General features: G+C 42.2%; 3 protein-coding genes across 3 annotated transcripts; 2 read left to right on the top strand and 1 right to left on the bottom strand.

Moving 5' to 3' along the window:
* Window positions 1-394: 394 nt before the first annotated feature.
* On the top strand, window positions 395-2,314 carry cimap1d (CIMAP1 family member D; the record flags this gene model as incomplete). The annotated part of the gene is made up of 4 exons (XM_079220733.1): window positions 395-434; window positions 940-1,050; window positions 1,453-1,566; window positions 1,827-2,314. The coding sequence occupies 4 exons, from the start codon at window positions 395-397 to the stop codon at window positions 2,312-2,314; spliced, it is 753 nt and encodes a 250-aa protein (XP_079076859.1).
* A 138-nt stretch (window positions 2,315-2,452) lies between these two features.
* On the bottom strand, window positions 2,453-4,489 carry cks2 (CDC28 protein kinase regulatory subunit 2). Its single transcript, XM_079220734.1, has 3 exons — window positions 4,353-4,489; window positions 3,676-3,803; window positions 2,453-2,945 (listed from the first exon to the last, which is right to left on the bottom strand). Exons 1-3 carry the CDS (start codon window positions 4,409-4,411, stop codon window positions 2,902-2,904), a joined length of 231 nt encoding a protein of 76 aa, XP_079076860.1. The 5' UTR covers window positions 4,412-4,489; the 3' UTR covers window positions 2,453-2,901.
* Window positions 4,490-7,622: 3,133 nt separating this feature from the next.
* shc2 (SHC (Src homology 2 domain containing) transforming protein 2) lies at window positions 7,623-21,462 on the top strand. The gene is made up of 13 exons (XM_079220731.1): window positions 7,623-8,399; window positions 11,835-11,905; window positions 14,053-14,113; window positions 14,414-14,533; window positions 15,454-15,507; window positions 15,695-15,746; window positions 16,139-16,265; window positions 17,258-17,438; window positions 17,932-18,022; window positions 20,105-20,284; window positions 20,382-20,704; window positions 20,821-20,972; window positions 21,279-21,462. The coding sequence occupies exons 1-12, from the start codon at window positions 7,638-7,640 to the stop codon at window positions 20,947-20,949; spliced, it is 2,151 nt and encodes a 716-aa protein (XP_079076857.1). The 5' UTR covers window positions 7,623-7,637; the 3' UTR covers window positions 20,950-20,972; window positions 21,279-21,462.
* Window positions 21,463-22,974: the final 1,512 nt, after the last annotated feature.

The following is a 22,974-nucleotide window of genomic DNA, read 5'->3' as shown; positions in this document are numbered from 1 at the left end:
GCACTTTGATGTCAGTTATGAGTCTCAGGTTTTATGATCGTTTCAGAGGAAATTAGCTAATCGATTCTGGACCATCCAGAATTCCAGGTTTTCACCGTCGGCTCGATCCTGGAGAACACTGTGATATCTGAAGAAAGACCACCACGGACATGGAGTGAGGCGCTCCTCTATCTACTGAATTTCCAAGTATGCAGTCTGCCTCAGTGCTGGCTAAAAAAAGGAATTGTCTGTGGTAAGGTGACAAACACATTGCATTTAGTCAGGTTTTGTTTGAATGATTTTGGAATTGTCAATCAATATTTCTTCAGCCAGCTGACATGCTGTATGAATGTTTTGATAGCATTGTTACCGCTGAGGGACTGCTGAAGTATCCGTCACCCCTACAACGAGTCAAATGGAGAAAAAATACCCATTAATAGCAGGAAGAGAAAAAGGTAAGTTTAAAAATAATGTAAATCCATTTGTATAAAACTAAACGGACTTGAGCAGACGAGAGGATTTCTCAGTGTGCAGACCTGCCAGGACTCGCTCTGCGAAAAATGCTCCCACTTGCTCTGCGTGTGCACATGACACCGAACACTTGTACACGATAAGGTGTGGTGATGCAGATCAATCTTTTTTTATGAATATTTTATTTTTCAAAATATTTTCACAATGCAAGAGAACATGCAGAACATACAGAGAACACTACATTAAACATTATAAAACAATGACAAATTAAGAAAGAAGATGCAGATCAATCTTGAGTTCATCAGATTGTCAAGTATCAAATAAGTGTCCATAATTATTTAACATTCTGTAATTTTGCAAATTGCATTCTTATTAAGTGACTGGAGCTGAAATAAACTGCACAACGGTTTCACTTGTGCACATGTTTAATAGTGTATGTGTGTGTGTGTGTGTAGGCCGTATATCTGTTAATTCCCCACGTCTCCATAGGGCCGGGGCCCGGGCGCTATGGGCTTCCTCCCACCATTGGATTCAATGGCCATGACTTCACCAAGCAAACTAGCCCTGCTTATTCTTTCCATGGCAGGATGAGTGACACCAGTGAGTTTTTTTTTTTTTTAACTTTTAGGTTATCATGAAGCTTCATAGCTGCAGAGAAAACATTTATTATTTATGCAATAAAACAATTTGAAACTATCCAACACTTTGAGCAATATATCTTTTCAAGAATATATAGAAACATTACAATACATTTTGTCCGCAATATTTTATGTGGTCATCTTTTCAGAAGGATTTAATATCCTTAAAACACACCACATGACCCAAGTCAAAAGATATCTCCTCAGTGATGTAATGTTAACTTAAAGCCTGTAGGGGGAGACAACGCTTCATAAATCTGTAGTTATGTTTCTTACGTTCATCTAGCCAGCTCATTTGAGGACCATTGCATGTTATAACCAAACTGACAGAGCAGATATTACATATTGTTTACTTTCCTTACAGTGTATTGTGTAGACTCAAGTCCAGGGCCACAGTATCATATTAATGCGAAAATGACTCGTTTTGGACGGGATGGCACACCTGCATACTCCATGTTGGGCCGAGTGAAAACACAGAGTAAGTTCCTCTTTATAAGTGTTATTTTGAGTGCACATTGTTTCAAATGTTGTAATGCTGTATCTTAAACCAAGACCAAACTAACGGCTCCATCATTGTGAGAGGATAAACCGCCGTACAAAAACATTTGTTTTTGACACTACTTCTACAGATCCAGTGTCAGCTGTTGCAACTGAAAATCTGAACCACAATGAGTATGCACTCGACCATATGTCGCTGAGTTGATCGTTTTAATTATTCAACTGTTTTCTGTTCACCAGAGGAGCTATTCCAGACACCTGGACCAGGTGCATACAGCCCTGAGAAAACCCCGACATGCAACCTCCAACGCAGACCACCGTCTTACACAATGGGCTCTCGTTCCCAATACCGGGGTGTCGACTCAGTACCTGCTCCTAACAAGTACTGTCTCCCTCCGCTAATGGGCCCTCAAGTCCCTAACAAGCAAGCCAGCGCAAGTTACACAATGTCAGCTAGTTACAGCACAGGGGGACCCTCTGTGGATTTAGCCCAGACGCCAGGGCCTTGCAGGTACAACAGTACGGACCCAAGTGTTTATCTACCCAGGAAGCCGGCCTTTTCCATGCTGGGACGTCACAGCTTACCCAGAGATGCCACCAACAAACCCGGTCCTGGAACTTATGATCCAGAGAAAGTGACAGTTCACAAGGCTCGGGCACCAGCCTACTCCCTGGGCATCAGACACTCCGAATTTGTTACTCCGCTAGTAGTCGAGGTTTCTGACTGACCATCACACAGAAAACATAATTATGTGATCTAGTAGAAAAATAAGATAGTCATGAGCAAACATAGCTAATGTGAAGAAGTAAATTTAATGTGTGTTCTTTCAGCAACAAAGAACGTGTTGAATCAACCATGACTCAGTCAACATTTATAACATCTCGAAATAATATTATGTACATAACACAAACAGAAGTTTAAAGAACAGGAAAAACATAGAAAGCTCTTTTGAGAAAATAATTGGCTTGAGGGAAAAAGAAAAGAAAGAACTATGCCTGCTTGATACCTGGGAAATTAATCAATAATAAAAAATGGCATCAAAAGACATGTAAAACATCTATTAAAATATACAATTGACAGGCAAACTTTCACCTTTATATTGTTTATAAGGTTATCATTCACAGTGGAATCAAGCTGTTTGCCTCTCATTACCTCTAAAAATTGAGGGAGTTTGAAAAGACAAAAGACCCAAAACAACTAAGGATTTTCTACACAATACATTAGAACATATGTAGATAGTATGTAGGAGAGATGTATGGTTCAAATACAATACAAATCAGCAAAGATGATAGCAGGCATTACATAGGTTTCCATTTAATCCTTTGGGAGAAGTCTTCTGAAAAGCAGTATGTGTGGCTCTGGAGAGTAAAGAAAAGAAGAAGTACCCGTCAGCGTCATCTGTACAATACAGTTAGTTACACTATACCGTGTACCTTCATGCACACAGCTGTGATCCATGTGCATGTAACTTTCATGGCATTCAAGCCAGAAATGTTTAAAGAATCGGTTCAGATCATTTTCATGACTAACTTACTACAATACTCACATGCTGATGTACATTTGTTGTAAAACGAGAGTTACCAGTCCTTGTAATCCTTTCTCCATGCTGGTCATGAAGAGATCAGTCCTTCTGTGCAAAAACTGCACTTACAGCCGAGCTAAAGCTGAAATGAGGCTTCCACCAAACAAGAAGGTACTTTCCAACAGTCTTAAACACAAAATCCCATCATTCTTTAACAATGTTTCTTTGCTGAGCAGCAGGGAAGTAATAGTAACACAAAGGGAACTTTTGTTTTAAAAATACTGTAATATTGGAAACACCCATTTGATTCAACAAATGTAGACTGCTGAAACCATACAGACATACATTTGCTTTGGCTGAGCATTAGGGAGCATTTTGCACATAACTAGGAATGTCGATTATTTCCATCATATCTAGGAGACACCTGGTAAGAAAGGATCTCTTCACAACCAGCCTGGACAGGATGACTGCAATAACATCAGCTCCTCCAACATACACGTGGGGCTTGTGAGCCCACTGTTTTAAGCTAAATAAAAATGATATCCCAATAATCCAATGTTACTGACCTGGTTTGTGTATCATGTAGTGAATCCAGCCCTGGCTCTGTTGCACCCCGAGTCCCCTCCACTCGTCTTCTGCCATCAGGTGGGAGGAGGGCACCAATTTAGACAGCTGCTTTGGAAGCACCACATGTCTACGGGGTGATAACGAAAACAGACGAAGAAGAAGAATTATCGACTAAGAATCAGAAACGATTTTTAGGGATGGTCCAGAAGTAGCGTTAGGTCAACTAAAAATAATCATAGCGAATGTTGACGGTCAATGCCTCAATTTATGATACGGATACTGTTACAAAAATCACATCACTTTATCGTCAAAAAGGTTAAAAGCAAACCGGTTTTACCTTCGACCTCACCGTTAACGTAACTTAACAGTCAGCACAGCGAGTGTTAGCTGTGACGTGGATCAAGCGTTGTTGTTAGCTTGACCGTGCTAGCTATTTACAAACAATGACGTGACTCTAATGCTAAACTAAATTAATCTACATACGTGACTGTATTTCACTTAACGACCCAGTCCAAAGTAAATAACGTTACGTTGAGCAGTGTAACGCTAGCTAGCCTCCCCAATTTTACCGTAATTTGACGTTAAGCTAGCTAACGTCAACGTTGCTCAACACAAAATAACGGACTTTTGAAAACAACGTTAAACTAATGCCCCCCAAAAAGTAAGTTAATCATACCTGTATTCGAACTCCTCGTCGGTATACTTATCAGAATAGTAAATCTGTTTCTTCGACATTTTTCGTCAACGGTAGTAGTCAAAGTTGAATTCCAGAAAGCTGTTTCGGGTGATGAGAAGTAGCTAGCTCACTAACTTAGCGGCGTTTGCGAGCTGCTGTCATCTGCCGCTGTTTTCAGAGGACAATTCAAAACCCAACGGTTACCCGCATTTCCCTGATTGGTCAAGACAGCAGCACGTGTACTTCCCATTCAGCTAAGATGCTCTATGTTTGGAAAGATGACCCACTCGGATGTGAAAGCACGACTACGGAAGCAACTGTTTGCCACAGTGCGTGTATTTCCCTGTAGGAGTATTTAAAATAAATGTACGCTATTGTCTTAACTTTTGGTCTTTGGCCATTTAGCTGAAATAATTATTAGACGTTTGAAAGGAAGACATTTTATGTATTTTGAAAACATATCTGGTACTTCGCCAGGACTGTTCTGGAAATGAAAAGTGTCTCGATTGGAGCTCTGCACCTCCGCATTATCTTTGCCACGTTGTGTGTCCTCCTTCACTCGTCCCGGGGGAAACGAGTTATTTTGCCCGGGGTGCTGGAGCGCGTGCTGGTGCCATGGCTGGAGCTCTGCAGGCTGTAGGTAGGAGGTGCCAGGGGTGAAATGCAAAAGGCACCTAGTGGTGAAAACAACGACCAGCATTGACAATTTCGGGTGTAACCACACCATTTCGGAATTAGAGTTAAATATGAACCCTAAGCTTTACAGGCAGTGGGTATACAAAGCGAATACATAATTTCAATGCGTTTATATATTTAGTCTACAGTAAGGTTGCGTATGATGGTTGGATATTTAGCTGGAAATCCCTCTAACATTTACCCCAATGAATACAGTGTTTCTAAATATAGCCCATCAACGTAGCTTGTATTTGTCTTTAAATTGTCATAATTTGTGTGTTTCACTTTTTCATATGTGACATGTGCCTATTCCACTGACTTATTTGTTTGTATTCTTTATATTTGAGTAATTACTGTTCTGGCATCATATACTAGACTATATAAAAAGGAGTCCTCTATTATATTTTATCATAGGCCTTACATAAACATATTAACTTTCCCAGTAAATGTCTTGTAAGTACATGCAAAATAAACTCTCCTTACATTTGAACCAAACACAGTGGTTTGAGCATTCTCTTGTTGAAAGTAAGTGACCTACATTGTTGTACTTAGTTGTAATCACTATTGTCAAGGTAATGGCTACTAATGAGTGGTGGTGTATTCACAGCATGGTTTGTTCCACTTGTATATTCAAACTACCAAAGCCCGGAAGTACATATGCTAACTCTTCACATAGAGAAAATGATATAGCTGACTGATTGAAACAGTAGTGTCACATCAGCTGTAAGCGAGTAATATCTTGGTATCAATGCCAATTAAACCGATTACCATCTTCAAATTGTTGCTTTTGCATTTATTTATTTAAAGCACGTTTCTTCAGTTTGGTTTGAAGTAATAATCACTTCATATCGGTTTAACTTGAGTAGATTATGTCGCAAGGGCAGTTTTTTGTTTTTGTCACAGAAATGGGGACAGGAGATATCGAGGAAGGCCAGCTACTCGTGCATCTGTCAACATGCAGTGAATCCATCTGGTTTATCAGTAACTTCTTATACTCTGTAGCAACAAACAGGAGGTGATTGGCTGTGTGGAGGAAGGTGGGGGGGCAGTGCTGTCGTAGTGTTTCTGATGGGGTTTTGTTCGTCTCAGCGTGTTTCTCAGCGTGTGTGGTTCGTTGTAATGAGGTTTCCTGACGAGTGGATCGAAATTATTCTCTTATTCATTGCTGCAGCTCATTTGTGCTGTTTGAAGCATTGCTTTTCTCTGATAAAAAGTCATTGAAGTTCATTGGGCTGCATTCTTTCCATCTTCTTTCTCCTGAGAGCCTGATATTCTGGTAAGTTTTCCTGATGCCCTTCTAAATAACCTTGAAGTGTTGTGTCAATAGCGGTCGGTGTGGTGCACAATTTAAACACATGTTGACAGGAACATAACGAGCTGTTCCTTGTCTGCGGCCCCTCTTTTTGCATAACAGGTGACCCTGACAGTTGGGTTATTTCACAACCAGTGCAGACATTGCTCTCACCATGTGTGCATGATTCGACCAGCCTCTTATTTACCTCTGTGTACGAAAAAAATAGAGTTGTGAGTGGAATAGTGAGTCAGAAATCAGAATGGAAGTGATTTGAATGGGATAGGCGATTGCTCCCTGGGGGAGGCGGAGGACACACACACACACACACACACACACACACACACACACACACAATATACACTCTAACTAATGAGATGAGACTTAGTGTATTCCAGTACATTTACTCACATTCACAATCCATATTATAATTATAATTCCTATTTCCTATTTTCCTATTCCTAGTCTGATTACAGCTGATGCTTACTGTAAAATATATTGTTGATCATGTGTGTATATGTATATATATATATATATATATATATATATATATATATATATATACATATACACACATACATATACACACATATATACACACATTATGATACGTTATAATTATCATCTAGAGAGAGAGAAAATAAAGTGGACTTTCCGAGTGACTTTTCACTTCACAGTAATTGTATTAATAATCTTAACATCATTGCATTTTGCTGTTGTCTCAATTTATACAGTGACAGCATTGTTCAATTTTAAAGGTTTCAAATTTGAAAAGATTAACAGAATACTGACACAGGTTATCCATTTGCAGAATCTCTCTTACGGTATATAGAAAAATAGATGCTCTGTAGAGTGTGTGTGTGTGGGTGTGTGTATGTGGGAGGGAGGTTGACTGCGGTTCAGGCAGATGTGTTTTAGCTAATACAGTCTGAGAGCAGCTGGGCAGGGCAGGGCTAATAGATAGACCCAATGACATCATCAGAGAGCGAGTGAGACGGAGAGGGAGAGGGAGACTGGGAGTATACGAGCGAGCCTGCCTAAGGCAGTGAAAGGAAGCGGGCCAGCTCAGACAGAGAGGAGAGTGGCACGAGAGCGGGACAGTGTGTGTGTGCGTGTGTGTGAACGGGAGAGGACCAGACAGCGTTCAGTTGACAAGGATATAGGACTCCACCTGGAAGATTTCTCTCTAGTCTTCTCCCCTTCTTCCATTACACCTCTCCCCCTTCCCTTCCCCCTCCCCCTTCCCCCTACCCCCCTCCTCATCCTCTGGCAGTTATCCCACCCCACCTCAGCTCCTGCTTCAGGCGGCTCCTCCGGGCATGCTCCTAAAGCCAAAGTATGGCCGCTTTCGCAACGAGTCTGTGACCTCCTCCGACGACCTGATGCAGAGCTTAGCCATGAGCGGCAAAGTTGTGGCCACACCGGTGGTCTCCGCCACGAGCCTTCCTCTGCCTCCCCTGCCTCCTCTGCCTCATCTGCCTCCTCTGGATCACACTGCCAGATCATCCTCCTCCGCCGGGGCTGCGGCCCTGGCCGACTCCCCTTGCCTGGATGGGGAGCAGGACGCCACCACAACCTTCTGCATGCTCATCCCCAAGATGCCCCAGTGGAAGTTCTCCAACTCCCTGCTCAGCCGGAGCCCGTCCAACTCCAGCTCCAGCAAGGACTCAGGGAAGGCGGCTACTTCCCAGAACTCTTCCTCACATAGCTCTTCATCACACAGGCACAGCAGTGCGGCCTCAGCCAGCGGCCCGGTGGCCAGCCTCGCAGCGGTGCTTAACTCATGTGACCCTGTGTGTGTCACCCCCTGTTCCCTGCAGGCCATTCGAGGGCAGCGAGCAGTGGCAGCGGCGAACTCGGCCAATTCAGGGGGCCACGGGTTTGGGGCCACAGAGGCCATGGCGAGCCCTGGGGGTTCCAGCAACTCCAGGTCAGGAATGAACCGCAGGACGAGGGTGGAAGGCATGTGGCTTGAGGGAGAGGACTTTAGCCAGAAGGGAGGCTTCATCCACAAACCCTCTCAAGGCTGGCTGCACCCTGACAAGAAGATAGCAGGACCAGGGGCCTCTTATATTGTCAGGGTGAGTAAGTGGGCACCTTTTTTTTGTATGCATGCTGTATATACATTGTAAAGGTAAACCTATTTAAACATCAACTTAATTCAGGATTTGTTCTGAAAGTGTGCAGAACAAAAAATAAATAACTTTTCTTCCTCTGGTGCTCACAAATAGGAATCAGTGAACCACCAAATATTAATGGCCCCATTTAAAGGTTTCTTTATCTGGGTGGGAAACAAAAGGACACCACAGTGCCAGGCAGTTTGTTATGCAGCGCATGTGGCGCGGGCTGGGGAATACATAATCCAGATAGATGGCTCGGTGTGACTGCGACAGGATAGCACACATGCGTCAGGGTGGAGAGCAATAGACCATTAAAACGATGTGCTCAGACTGTAACAAGGATCCCTATTCTATCGCAGTGTTTACCAAAGGTTGTATGCATCATAAAATCGACTTAAAAAAATAACCATCTTTATTTAGAGTGCATGTAATCTCTGCCTGATCGTGAGCACCCACTGTAAGCTTGTGGGAGTGGTGCTCTTTGTGTAGTTTGGGGATTGTTTACATGCATGTGTGCAAGGACACCTTAAGATTGTATCCACAAAATGTGAGTTCAAATATCTGAGCGAATCCAAGTCTTTAGTGTAGTTAGTATTACTACTATGCTTGAGTGGCGCTTTCAAATCGCACACAAACTATTTGTGTTTTTATTAAAAGCAAGCTCATGCACCAAGAAATGGATGGTGGGTTGTCCCACCAGAACAATTAGGATGATTGTAAATAAAACAGTAGACGTGTGAGGAGAGGCCTTTAGCAGTACTTGTGATTTGTGTTTACAAAGGGTTGCCACCCCAAGCAGACTGCTTGACGTCAATGTCAATGATCTCCCCTTAGCGATCCCCCGCGCCTGTTCACCTCCGCCCCTCTTGCACTGCTCCACCCCCTCTCTCTCCTCACACTAATGACATGGCTCTTGATTAGCCCAGTCTGGGGCTCAAGCACGCCTTCTAATGCCATTATACAGGCACCATTCATTCCTATATTCAATTACATTTAATCAGTCATTTGCATCATGTGATGTGGATGTGGATGAGGATGGTTGGGTCGGTATGGGAGGCGTCCGGCTGATGAGCTCTTATCATCATGCAAAGCTTTCCCAAATTCATCACAAGCGCCGCTTCAATGTTTGATTGGTATCTCGGTTAATTGTCAGACCAAGCTTAAGATTGTGCGCTGCAATCATTTAAAATGGCCTGTGTGAAGCTAATGTTGGAGGCGCATTTCACAGCAGAACTACACGTGCAATTCAGTGGTAAATCTATGCAGGGAGGAGCACTTGCTGCATGTATTAGTGTCAATGTGACAGTAGATTTCTGCTGCCCTGTGCCATTTCTATTCAGCATAGCTACCACCGCGCGCAGCTCTCCCTCCCTCTATTGCTGTTTCACTGCCTCTCTCTCTCTCTCGCTCCCACACAGTCACTCCTCTGCTGGTAAACACACAAATATGTTTGTAGTATTGGTTTTCCTCCTTTGCACTTTCTCTTTGTCCACACAGCCAATGTCAGGCTCTGGGTCTGGTCTGCATCTGCCATCTTTGACAGCCAGGACGCTGCAGCAAGCGAGCGAGCGTCAAACAAAGCAACTGCAGCTGCCAGAGCAGCTTTCAGTGAGAGAGGAACATACAAACCAGACTGCTATAATGTTATGCTGATACCGCACGATACCTCTAATACAAAGTCTTGTTGCTGCACCAGAAAGGTCCTTCCATGGTGCAGCGAGTACTTTAGGAGCTTTCGGTGCACAAAAGTATTAGAGAAGGAACTTTGTTGTTGCAAACAAGACAGGACAGCATGAACTGAACTTAAAAAAAGAAGAAACCCCTAATCATTCATCATCTATTCTAGACTATCCAGATACTGTTTGGCAACATCCTGCTGTCCTCAGTATCTGTCTATCATCTGCCGATCCATCGTGACACAACATGCATGCTTCTCAATCTTGCCTTGCTATAAGTGGTTAAATGAGAAATTATTACATAATTAATTGGGACATTAGTATATTTTCCTGATGAATAAACTATAAAAACGACTATTATCTCAAAGTAGGCAGCCACAAAGGTTACAGCGGGCATGCCAGCGTTATTACATTTCCGAAGAATGCTTCTTGGACTGTCCGTGTCTCTGCAGTACTCGGAATAGTGTGCTGGAGACTTGGGCCAGAAGGAAGAGAGTGCAGATAAGGTGATAGAAGAGGGGATGTGTTTCATCAGCAGATGAGTGTGTGACAATGGAGGCATTGGCAGAGAAACGGGAAGAAAAAAGAGAGACAATTTTCCTGATGGAAGACTTCCCCTCGTCTCCAAATCTGGTTAGAAAGCTCATTACGCTCTCAGGCTCAAAAGTTGCTCTCTCTCTCTCTCTCTCTCTCTCTCTCTCTCTCTCTCTCTCTCTCTCTCTCTCTGTGTTTGTATGGCTGCCATGTGGTCTGTCTACTGTCTGTTGCAATCCTGGAAACTGCTCTAAATATGGCATCGACTGAGCCAAAGTGGTGTTACAGAGGATGTAAATGATGTAGCACCATATTAGTTTCACAAAGAGTTGATAAATCACACAAGCTAATATACTGCGGAAGAGTTTCACGTCACAAATGTCCGTGTTGAGATACGAGAAGGCTCTGTTGCTGCATTTCACATCCAATGGTAACGCCAACAGTGCTATTCTTTTGATTTAAAGCTTTTAAATGAATTGTTTTGTCTTAATCACGGCTGTGAATGTGCCAGTCAGAAGGGGTTTCATTATACTGTATACATATTCACTGTGGATGCCACTGAAATAGAAATATGAAATGCATATTTTACTCACGCCATTGTCTTATCATGTAAATCTCACAGATGTTCAAATTGGTACAAGACATCCTCACGTGGACGGATTTTACACACAAACACACTCACACACTCAGCGTCCCCCAGAGGCTTAAGAAGCAGCAGTTTGTCCGTGATGCTGAGCTCTTAGTGCTGCTAATCTAGTCACAGTGCTATTATCACCCCAACCTGACAGCCATTAGGAAGCAGCTCAGCTGGCTGCTACTCGCTGGCGTACACGTTAATGGCCTGATATGTGGGTTTGAGTTAGATTGGGATGCATTGTGGGAAATTGTCATGCTTAACAATCAAGGATTACATATTGTATACTGCATATTTTTTAAGAAGATTTTTTTCAGGTCTGTTTTGACACATTTTACTCCAAATGCAACATTTTCTATCCATGTTTAGAGTTTATATATGTTAAACACATAGATGCTTATTTATTATGCAAGTTTTCAGAAAGACGGTGACCTCAATAGTTTTCCATAGTGAGTTTTTTAAGTTCAGCACTTTTTTTTCTCTTCAAAATTCACATGACACGTTCATAATTATTATTTCCCAAACTTGTTTTCTGTTGGTTTCTTTTTGCAGTACATGGGCTGCATTGAAGTATTGAAGTCAATGCGCTCCCTGGACTTCAACACGCGGACTCAGGTGACAAGGTATGCTGGTAACCATCTACATTAGTAGTGATGAGTCGGGAGAATCTTATCCAATATGTATGGGATTAACTGAAGTATCAGCCACTATGATAACAAATTGCTACCAGCGGTGTGTGTCAGTTTGTGGCTGTTATTTGGAGTTAATGTGGTTTGATTATGTCAATACCGTCAAATGTTAACAAATAGGGTTACGCCTATAGCTAACTTTGTGGAAATGTGAAGAATACACAAGTATATTTGACCAAACCCTGCTTAATCATTTGCCATGGAAATGAAATGCCAATGCAAGTATAAACAATGTAAACCAAAGCTTAAGTCATGTTGTGTATCTCAATTAATGTAAATGTGCTCAGTGATGGTGTCTGTTGAAAAGTATACCTCGGGGTCTTAGTGAGTCTGTGTCGTGTTGTTATGCCCTACATGTGATGTTATTGTTATAAAAGCAGGGCTCTTTGCAATCCTCGGCCTCATGGGAGAAACACACTCCCTCCCTCCCTGTCTCTCGTCCCTCTCTCTCTCCTCCACAATCGATCGGCAGTAATCGGAGCCCACCTTGCATCCCAGGCTTAAGTGCAGGGGGGAGGAGGCTGCAGTGGATGGAGTGATAGAGAGGGAGATATATTATTGATGATGTTTACTAATGACTGTGGAAAAGCTGCAGTGGTCCCCATGAACGCACCCTGCTGGATAATGTCTGCGGTTGTAACTTCTTGAGGAGGAGGAGGAGTTAAAAAGAGCAAAACATTCATAAAGGGAGAAACTAAACAAGCATAAGATGAATAAGCCAGGTTTTGTAATAGTTTGGTTGATTGCAAAACGTAATCTTGGTCATTATAGTTTTAGTGCATTGATGACAAATAGGTTTTATTTGTGCATCCTCGTTGACTATAGAGTCATTCCCTCAGTTGAATCCACTGCAGCCTTTTCCATTGCATTTGTAAGACATTTTATGAATGGCAGCTTTAAAACTGACTTCCAAATGTCCCAGTGATGCCAACAGCATGAGGTCTCTGATTCCTCCCATGAGGCCAGAAATCAATGATGGATCATCTTCATCAATCCAACAAACTTTACGAGATATTTCACTCGATGTTAATGTTTCTGGGTGCGTTTTTTAAAGTCTGAGCCTTCATAATGCATCCACAGTGTGGCCTTTTTTTTCAGCTTGACTAAGTTAATTTAGTCCTGAAAAACCACAACAAAACATTCAGTGGTTGCCAGTATTTCAAAAATGTTCTTCAGCTGCTAGATTCGAAGAAGGTCTATTTCTCCAACAGTACGCTCTGTGTCACGGTGTTAAACACCAGTGATAATGAGGCCCGGCATTTTATTGCAGGGAAAATACCAAGGCTGCATACAAAAACAACAACAGCCCATCTCTCCTCCTCCTCCTCCTCCTCCTCCTCCTCCTCCTCCTCCTCCTCCTCCTCCCTGTGCCTTTGCCCTCTCATCAGCATGAGTCATTTGAACATTGTGGTGTTTTTCAAAAATCCCTGAGAAGACCTTTACTCGAGATGGGGCCCGGGATGCTGCTTTTTAAATATTTACGAGCCACTTGATAGGGGCAGCTGGGTTCTTGACTGCTGTCCCCGTCGTCCCCTGGCAGCCTCAAAATCCACATTATGCCACACGCCCGCCACCACACACATACACACACACACACACACACACACACACACACACACACACACACACACACACACACACACACACACACACAGTGCCGGCTTTAAAGACCATTCAGTTACAGCAGCTTCACTGCGGAGTTGTAACAAACCTGCGGAGAGAATTGCATTGCGGAAAATAATTCTCAGCAACGATGCCCTAAAGAAGCAGTAGAAGACACTTTATTATTATATTGTTATACAGACCTGCTGGAAATCTTTTCTTGACCTTTGAACTCTCATAGGCTCTGTGGCCTATGACCTTAGCCCGAGGGAGGGAACACAAAGGCTTCTGTTCTTGTTTAATCCATCACTGTGACGCAGCAGTTTTTGTAGCCCTGAACACTGACTCAGCATATTAAACGTTTCAGTTTCCTCATTTTGCTGTCTAATATTGGTAATATTTGAGTGCACAGTGAACAGGAATCCACAGTGTGTCCCACTATAGTCTGATCATTGACCCCTCTTCATTCCCCTGATTAGGGAAGCCATCAACAGGCTGTGTGACACTGTGCCAGGAGGAAAGGGAGCGTGGAAGAAGAAGGTTCATAAAAAACTCCTACTATGCATGTTTCATGACACGACTGTTACTAAATACTAGATTGTTTTATCCCTGCTGGAGAAGTTGAAGTTGACACACAGGTTAGTGACGTGGTTTTAAGAAACCTCTATGAAAGTCACTTACATTATATCTAAATTGTCCTGATATACATAAACACGTACTTTGTGTCTCATAACAAATGCAGTAAATACAGGATGACATTTCTGTTTTCTGAATAAAGTACAGTTTTGAATATGTGAGTGTAATTTCTACTGTTCTACTTTCTTTACTCCTCGTGTTCAGGCCCATAACAAAGCTCTCGTGACCGTTATGGGGAAGAGTAACCTGAGATTTGCGGGCATGAGTATTGCAGTCAATATTTCCATAGATGGCCTTGGTCTGCTTATCCCTACAACACGACAGGTATGATGCTTAAACATCTGTACGCAGGTTGGACTGATATATTTACCCAAATAGCCTTTAAGGGGAGACACTATGTGAGGGTACAAAAATAACTAATAGATATCACCAGGAAACTGCCCAAGTTGAGTACTTACATTAAGACAATCATTTTGTATTGTAGTACAAGTTTTCTGAAATATTATGTTTGAATATGCAAAGGAGGCAACATGGGATGAAGCCAGGTTGAAAATTCTTGTTTATTAATTTTGTTGACAGATTAGAGTCAAAGATTTTGGATATCTCTTTCTAAAGAAATACAATTTTGAGAAAATAGCATTCAACGATACGTATTGTACATTTTTAATACATTTTACAATTCTCTCCAGGTGAATAGGTTAAACATTTGAATTATTCTTTGTATTACAAATGTTCTGATATTTTATGTTTAAATATGCAAATGAGACATTATTGAATGCCAACTTTTGGTGAACTACAAAGAAAGCTACACAAATAAACAAAGTGTAGTCAAATAAACACCTAAATGTGTATTTCGGATTTGTGATTCGTTCCACTAGTCTGAAAGAATTCATCTTATGCAAGCTCAACCAGTTTGTTTTTTCATTACCGGTAATTATATGTATCATCTATTTCTGAAAATAAAGTTCCTTCCTGACCTCAAATAAATTACATTTTGTTTTCCATTTTAACATATAATTAATTAATTCAGTTATTCGATTTCAGTCGTGATATGTGGCAGTTAATTTCATCTTCGATCACCAGTTCAAGATCACGTTTTCTCATTTCCTAATTGTCGGGGTGTTCATTGTTCTACAACGGTTTACACGGCGTTCAGAAGCAGGGCTCTTATCTTCCTGCCCGTTCGTCTTGTCTGTCTCCACATTAATCACCGAGCCTCTCTTGTGTCCGCTTGTCTCTTTCAGGTGATAGCGCACCATCCCATGCAGTCCATCTCATTCGCCTCTGGAGGAGACACAGTGAGTGTCCCGACTCTCCTTTACGTTGTTGTTGTTGGGATGAACATTTTGGCAGACTGCACACATGATTGGATTCTATTTTACTGGTTTCCAATCTCATGACCCGAAGAATCAATGAGGGCTTTAATTTAGTTATAGATGTCTAATTCATCTGGTCTAATTTGATTTATCTGCTTTTCTCTTGCAGGACACGCCTGATTATGTTGCGTATGTGGCCAAAGACCCAGTGAATCAGAGAGGTATGTCCTGAAAGGCCCCAGTTTCATAACCACATTTATACAATAAGAGATTGTGTCTTAATCATGGATTACAGTGGGAAGCTCACTTTTATATGTGTTTTATGATGCCACAGTTATATAGTATTTAATAAAAAAATGACATCATAGCATATCCACCATTTAGAAGCTATTCCTGATATGAAAATAGACTTTAATATAACATTGTCTAAAGGTCTAGGATTTAGAATAGAAATGACTAATATTTTTTAGAAAGGTATTGTCTTAATAAAAAGAAGAAAAGAAAAATCTAAATAACCATATCGTGTTTTGGAAAGAAACGAGTAAATTAAATTTGATCAATGCTAAAATAGGATCTTACTCCTGGAAGTGTTCTCTTGTTTTGTTTCCTTCAGCATGTCACATCCTGGAGTGCGCAGACGGTTTAGCCCAGGGAGTCATCAGTACCATCGGCCAAGCCTTCGAGCTGCAGTTCAAACAGTACCTCCACAGTCCTCCCAAAACCATGGCGTCTATGGAGAGGTAACCCACAACCAGGACTTCTATGAAAAGATCACTGTCCTTAAAATATGTGGAGTGGCGACACGGCAGTAAATCATTGATTTCTAAAATAACAGGTGCTCAGACATGTCTGTGTGTTCACGTTCCTACAGCAAAATAACACTGCGAATCAATACTAAATCAACAATACAGCTGTCATATACGTTAAAGCTTTAGAATTGTTGACACTTTAATGCTAATGAAAACTCTAATGTTATTTTAGGAAGATTCACACCCACAGGAAGTGGAAGTGGAGGTTATTCTGACATAAATATTGACCAGGCGTCCTACATAAAAGAGCTTAGTTGCATTCTCCTCCACAAACACCTGATCTACTGTACGATTCTCACATTTCTTTGTAATTTATTACAAGGAGACATGATAGTTTGTTCTCGTATTACCTCAAAGGCCGTCTCATAATATTGATCCGCACAAATCGGCTCACCTCTTGGAGCAAAATCGATAATGATAATAATAACAATAAATTTCCTTTTTAAACGCACTTTTCTTTCAGAAGAAACCCAGAGTGCCACAGAGCCAATATATAGTAAAAATAAAAACAGTTAAAACATGGTTAAAGCAACCCCTAATATATTATTTTTTTAAGACAAATTAATAGCTGACAATGACTCAACACAGGGTAAAAAATACCTTCCTGAATAAAAAGGTTTTTAGGCCAGTCTTAAAAAAAAGAGCAATATATTGTTGTTTTGTTGATGAGGTGTTGCAGTGATGCCACTAAAGACACAAGAGAAACCCTTTTTATTCTTTTCTGGTTTGAAATGAATATCCTCCTGCTGCCAGCAGCAGCACCTATTATGTGCACAAATGTAAAACAGAAACAGAATAAACATTTTAAGGCCTCACCTGAAGCTTTGGCGACCCCCAGTTTAGGAACCAGTGGTTTACTTGATAGAAGTTGGGGCATTAATTGTGTGGTTATAATAATCAAATGCATCTTTTCACTTCTTTAGGTCTGCCAGGCCAGAAGAGGTGATGTGGGGGGAGGAGGAGGACTTCTCTGAACATAATTACTACAACAGCATCCCGGGGAAGGAGCCTCCTGTTGGGGGAGTGGTGGACTCTAGACTGCGGCCCACTGGAGCTCTGCTGGGTCACATCCACACACAACCACAGAGCAAGACAGCGGCACAGGTGACCCTCCAGGCGTTATTGTTTCTGGATGCAACCTTAGCATCTAATGATATCAGATATAATCAAAGCTCCATCTGGTCATTATCAATGTCTAACGTTTACCAGACGACATTCAAGCTCTTTGATAGTACCCTCATAAACTGGTGACTGATATGTTTTCTTGCTCCTTCCCCGGATTGTTTACGCTGAATTAAAGAGTTGGAGCATGACAATATACTCCATAACTGTCTTCCTGATGTGCCTGCACCGTAATTGCCAAAGATAGATGTGATTACATAAAAAGCCTCGGCTCCTGTATTGGCCACCGTGTGAGAGGAATCCTCGCTCTCTCCCTGCAGCTCGTTCAAGCGACGGTGACATGCTGTATAGCTAATGTTTCAAATAGAGTGCTTCAAAACTACATTATGTAAGGGACACGAGATAAGACGGTTGTCCATTCAGGTAGAGAGCTACAAATGTATTGAGGATGTGTCCCTCTGGTGTGTGTTTGCAGATGGGCTCCCCAGCGAGGAGGGCGCAAACTTATCCTCCCGGTCAGCTGTGCTATGAACTGCACTGGGACACTGAGACGACCAGCAGCTCAGGTGAGACCCCTTGTGGCAGCAGATGGGTACAACACCTGGAAATACATTTGTGACGAAATTGTCTGTTATCTCTCTGAAAATGTTTGACATTTTGTGACATATTACGGGACATGTTCAGTCATCACTGCACTTTGGGCCCTGAATGAAAGTTGCTTCACACAGAGAGAAAAGTGTTTCTCAATATCAGGCTGGCAGTTAGGATTAGGATCATTACTCAGGATGTCCTTCTCGACAAAAGACTTTGTTGTTCAACAATTTGTTGAACATCTTTAATTGGAGAGCCCTCAAGGTTCGTTACACTCTATTTAGGTTATTACGATATTTCATCTTCCAATTGAAAACGTTTATGAAAAGTAACATAACAATACAGTGAGAATGAAGTTAGAATATTCATAACCCGCGCACGCTTAAGTACATGAAGCAACTGGTTTAATTGTCTGAGATTATTTATGGGAATAATCTATTCATACAAGTTAAATATTTCAAGATGTGATTGTACCACTAGAGGGAGCCAAAGAATTAGAAACAAAAATGCTTCACACATACAGCGCATCCGGAAAGTATTACGGCTTTATTCCAAAATGGATTAAATTCATTTTTTCCATCAAAACTCTACGCACAATAGCCCATAATGAAAACGTGAAAAAAGTTTGTACATAAGTATTCACAGCCTTTGCTCAATACTTTGTTGAAGCACCTTTAGCAGCAATTACAGCCTCAAGTTGTTTTGAGTATGACGCTAAAAGCTTGGCACACCTATTTTGGGCAGTTTCTCCCATTCTTCTGTGCAGAACCAATCAGGTTGGATGGGGAGCGTCGGCGCACAGCCATTTTCAGATCTTTACAGAGACGTTCAATCGGGTTCAGTCTGGGCTCTGGCTGGGCAACTCAAGGACATTCACAGAGTTGTCCCGAAGTCACTCCTTTGTTATCTTGGCTTTGTGCTTCGGGTCGTTGTCCTGTTGGAAGATGAACCTTCGCCCCTGTCTGAGGTTCAGCGCTCTGGAGCAGGTTTACATCAAGGACGTCTCTGTACATTACTGCATTCATCTTTCCCTCGATCCCAGTTCCTGCCGATAAAAAAACATCCCCACAGCAAGATGCTGCCACCACCATGCTTCACTGTAGGGATGGTATTGGCCATGTGATGAGCAGTGCCTGGTTTCCTCCAGACATGACGCTTGGCATTCAGGCCAAAGAGTTCAATCTTTCTTTCATCAGACCAGGACATTTTGTTTCTCATGGTTTGAGAGTCCTTCAGGCGGGCTGCCGTGTCCCTTTTACTGAGGTGTGGCTTCTGTCTGGCCACTCTACCAAACAGGCCTGCTTGGTGGAGTGCTGCAGAGATGGTTGTCCTTCTGGAAGGCTCTCCTCCCTTCACAGAGCAACGCTGGAGCTCTGTCAGAGGGGCCATCGGGTTCCTGGTCACCTCCCTGAGTCAGGCCCTTCTGCCCCGATCGCTCAGCCAACTCTAGGAAGAGTCCTGGTGGTTCCAAACTTCTTCCATTTATGGATGATGGAGGCCACTGGGCTCATTGGGACCTTCAACGCTGCAGAACATTTTCTGTACCCTTTCCCAGATCTGTACCTCGATACAATTCTGTCTCGGAGGTCTACAGACAATTCCTTGGACTTCATGGCTTGGTTTGTGCTCTGACATGCACTGTCAAAAGATAGATGGGATCTGATATAGACAGGTGTGCCTTTTTAAAAGCATGTCCAATCAACTGAATTTACCACAAGTGGACTCCAATCAAGTTCTAGACACATCTCAAGGATGATCAGTGGAAACAGGATGCGCCTGGGCTCCATTTTGAGTGTCATGACAAAAGCTATGATATGTGTGTACATGTGATTTGCAAAGATTTCCAGAAATATTTTTTCACATTGCCATTATGGGTTATTGTGTGTAGCCTTTTGAGGAAAACAACGTATTTAATACATTTTGGAATAAGGCTGTAGCGTAACAAAATGTGGAAAAAGTGAAGCGCTGTGAATACTTTCCAGATGCACTGTATACATGACACACTATCACACACACACACAATTTTTAAATGTATTGAGAGCACTTGTGTTTCTCAGGTCTGACATCCGATGGTTACCTGTGTGCCGACGGCCAGCCACCGGGCAGCAGGGATTACGAGGAACATCAGTACGTTAACACCCAAAGTCTGGAAATGCTGGAATCCCTGGTGCAAGGGCCCAATGGACACCGAGGGTCCAGGGCACCCGAGAGTCCAAAAAAAGACCTCTTCGACATGAGTAAGTCCTCAGGGTTAGTGGGACACATTCAGGCACATTTTGTAAAATACTATAGAGTGACCACATTTGTCTTTTTTAAACATTGTTGTCCCTTTAGGGCCCTTCGAGGACGCCCTGAAGCTCCACGAGGCCTGTGGAGGAGCTGCTGGGTGTGCTGCTGCAGTGGGAGGTGTCCGGGTCCTGGAGGACCAGTGGCCCAGCCCTCCACGCCGCCGAGCCCCCGTGGCCCCAAACGAGGAGCAGCTCCGCAGGGAGTCGTGGTACCACAGCCGCATGAGCAGGCGAGACGCAGAAAAATTCCTTGTGCGAGATGGAGACTTCCTGGTCCGGGAGAGCACTACCAACCCGGGACAGTATGTGCTAACCGGCATGCACTGTGGGCTGCCCAAACACCTCCTGCTGGTGGACCCAGAGGGAGTGGTGAGTCTGGCAACAAGCTAAAAGCAGCGTACCAAAAAACATATGGAAGGTTTGTGCTTTATTTAGTGGACACAATAACTTACATTCTCCTGTTTTTTTTGCTGTCCTCTTTACAGGTCCGGACCAAAGACATGTTATTTGAGAGCATAAGCCACCTTATCTCATACCACCTTCAGAACGAGCTGCCTATTGTAGCAGCCGAGAGTGAGCTCCACCTCAAACAGGTGGTCAGGAGGAAACAGTGAGCCACCTGGCCCCCCATGGGAAGGTAAGCATGCAGTGAACTGCGTATATACGAGATGACTAAAACCATTCCATAATTGGAAATGCAGATATAGGCCCTTTTTAAAAGCGGTTCCAGAAAAATTTATGTTTATAAGAATTACATTGGTATAAAAAAGAAAAAAAGCTGGTTGTAAGGGTGATCAATAGGAATTTAACTGCAGTAGATAAATGGACAGATTATCTAGTGTCAGTCATGTGACTATTTTATCTACAAGCCTAAATAATGACTGTATTAACTGTCAATCTCTGCCAAAAATAATCATCCTTCTTTCTCTTCTATGTTTCACAGCTGAATTCTTGAGTTCCCATGCAAACATCACAGAAAATACAAACGAATATGGAAATAATTTATTCCAGATGGATATCCATGTGCAACAAAAGGATATCAGTGACGCTTTCTTTCCATAAACAATTCCACTATGGAGACCGAGGCATCATGACGTCATACTTTCTCTGCCTTTTACCCACCAGGATCAACCCAACTACTCCTCGCCTGTCATAAACTCCTCAGCATGAATCCACCGTTTGATTATATTCAGACAAAATTTGTCAACCAATGTCAAAAATACAAGCGACGACGTTTGAAAAGGGACTTCGGGAAGTCAGATAAGGATTTGATGCACAGTGGAAGCATGTATGCTTCCAGTGACCCATGGCTTATCATGACCAGACAGTCAGGCACAGGGACAAACATTCACAGAACAAATACATCGCCAGAACAAAACTGTCTCATAATCTGGTACAGACCACTGTTCAAATATAACCTAAAGATGTCAGGTTACTCCGTAGTTCATTTCTGTTTCAATGGGGTGAAACGTAAAGAGGCAATTGAGGTGAGACGAATGAAGAAACGTTTGTTTCATTGGAACGTAAAGACAGTTTATTGTTACATTTCCTGCAGTACCCGACTCTGAGGTGGCACAATGGAAACACACTGAGCATGAGTCAGCGCTGGATTTATGAAAGACACACATATACTTCTGCCTTTTTGTTTTGTTTCTCCATGATGATCGTGGCACCAAATCCCAGTAAAAAAAATGTAATAATACTATCTTCATATAGACAGTCAAGTGGACATATAATACATTATATTGAAAGTTTTATCACATTTACCATAAATATCAGTAATTTGTGTTTGTAAGGACTGTTCATTATTTGTTAAAGACATGCTCGTTATATAAGCCTGTGGACATTATTGGTCGGATTTGAAAATTCATATCACGCTCTGGGTTTAAAACTCTGCATACAAGCTCAGTATATCCACAGCCCCTCCAACTTCAGTGCCTTATTAACTACAGAGACAGGCATTCGTGTCAGAGTGTATATAATGTGCATTTATGCTCCTAATGCAAAACACTAGTTTTCTTGCCATGCCAATGAATGACTGAACAAACTTCAGGATGATCAAGCTCTTATACTTGTGAACAGTCGTGTAAGCTGCTCTTGTTTTGGGCTAAATGTTTAATACTGTCTTGTTGTGTCATGACTGCTGTCTCTATGTGTTTTTCCTCATACTGGTCTTAGACTCGAGCCATAAACTGTGCTCCTCTGCAGTGATTAGTATCAAAGAAAGGGGATTTGGACTTGAAATTAAATCCTTTATTTGTCGGAGAAATGCACCATTATATCAGTTGTCCCAACCCCTACGTCTGTGTCTTTACTTGTCAATGACTTGCTTGTGTATTTCTGCTCCTTGGCTGCAGTGACAGTAAGCCTTGCCAATCTAATACTTTAAAATCTCACTCAAGGTGGGTCACATACTTTTTGCATTTCTCTCTGTGTCATTAGCAACATATCTTTAACTAGGCCCTTCACTGTTCTTGGCTGCAGCCTCATGAATGCACAGAGACGAGGCGAGCTACGAGGCTTTTGGTGAGGTCCAAATGATTAATGTGATTATTTCAGATCTCCCCTTTTGCTTTCTCAGGAATTTCTTGGATCTGTTCTTTGATTAATGGCTTTTTGTCAATAAAACTAATTGAAAA

This window comes from Taurulus bubalis, assembly GCF_910589615.1.
Source record: "Taurulus bubalis genome assembly, chromosome: 7".
Lineage (NCBI taxonomy): Eukaryota > Metazoa > Chordata > Actinopteri > Perciformes > Cottidae > Taurulus > Taurulus bubalis.
This window is presented reverse-complemented; position numbering and strand designations above follow the sequence as displayed.

Coding starts and splice junctions, on each gene's coding strand:
- shc2 (XM_079220731.1), top strand. CDS start 7,638: ATGCTCCTAAAGCCAAAGTATGGCCGCTTTCGCAACGAGTCTGTGACC. Junction 11,906..14,052: donor ACGCGGACTCAGGTGACAAG/GTATGCTGGTAA, acceptor TCCCCTGATTAG/GGAAGCCATCAACAGGCTGT. Junction 20,705..20,820: donor TGGTGGACCCAGAGGGAGTG/GTGAGTCTGGCA, acceptor TCCTCTTTACAG/GTCCGGACCAAAGACATGTT.
- cks2 (XM_079220734.1), bottom strand. CDS start 4,411: ATGTCGAAGAAACAGATTTACTATTCTGATAAGTATACCGACGAGGAG. Junction 3,804..4,352: donor GACGAGGAGTTCGAATACAG/GTATGATTAACT, acceptor ATCACCCCGTAG/ACATGTGGTGCTTCCAAAGC. Junction 2,946..3,675: donor CTACATGATACACAAACCAG/GTCAGTAACATT, acceptor TTTACTCTCCAG/AGCCACACATACTGCTTTTC.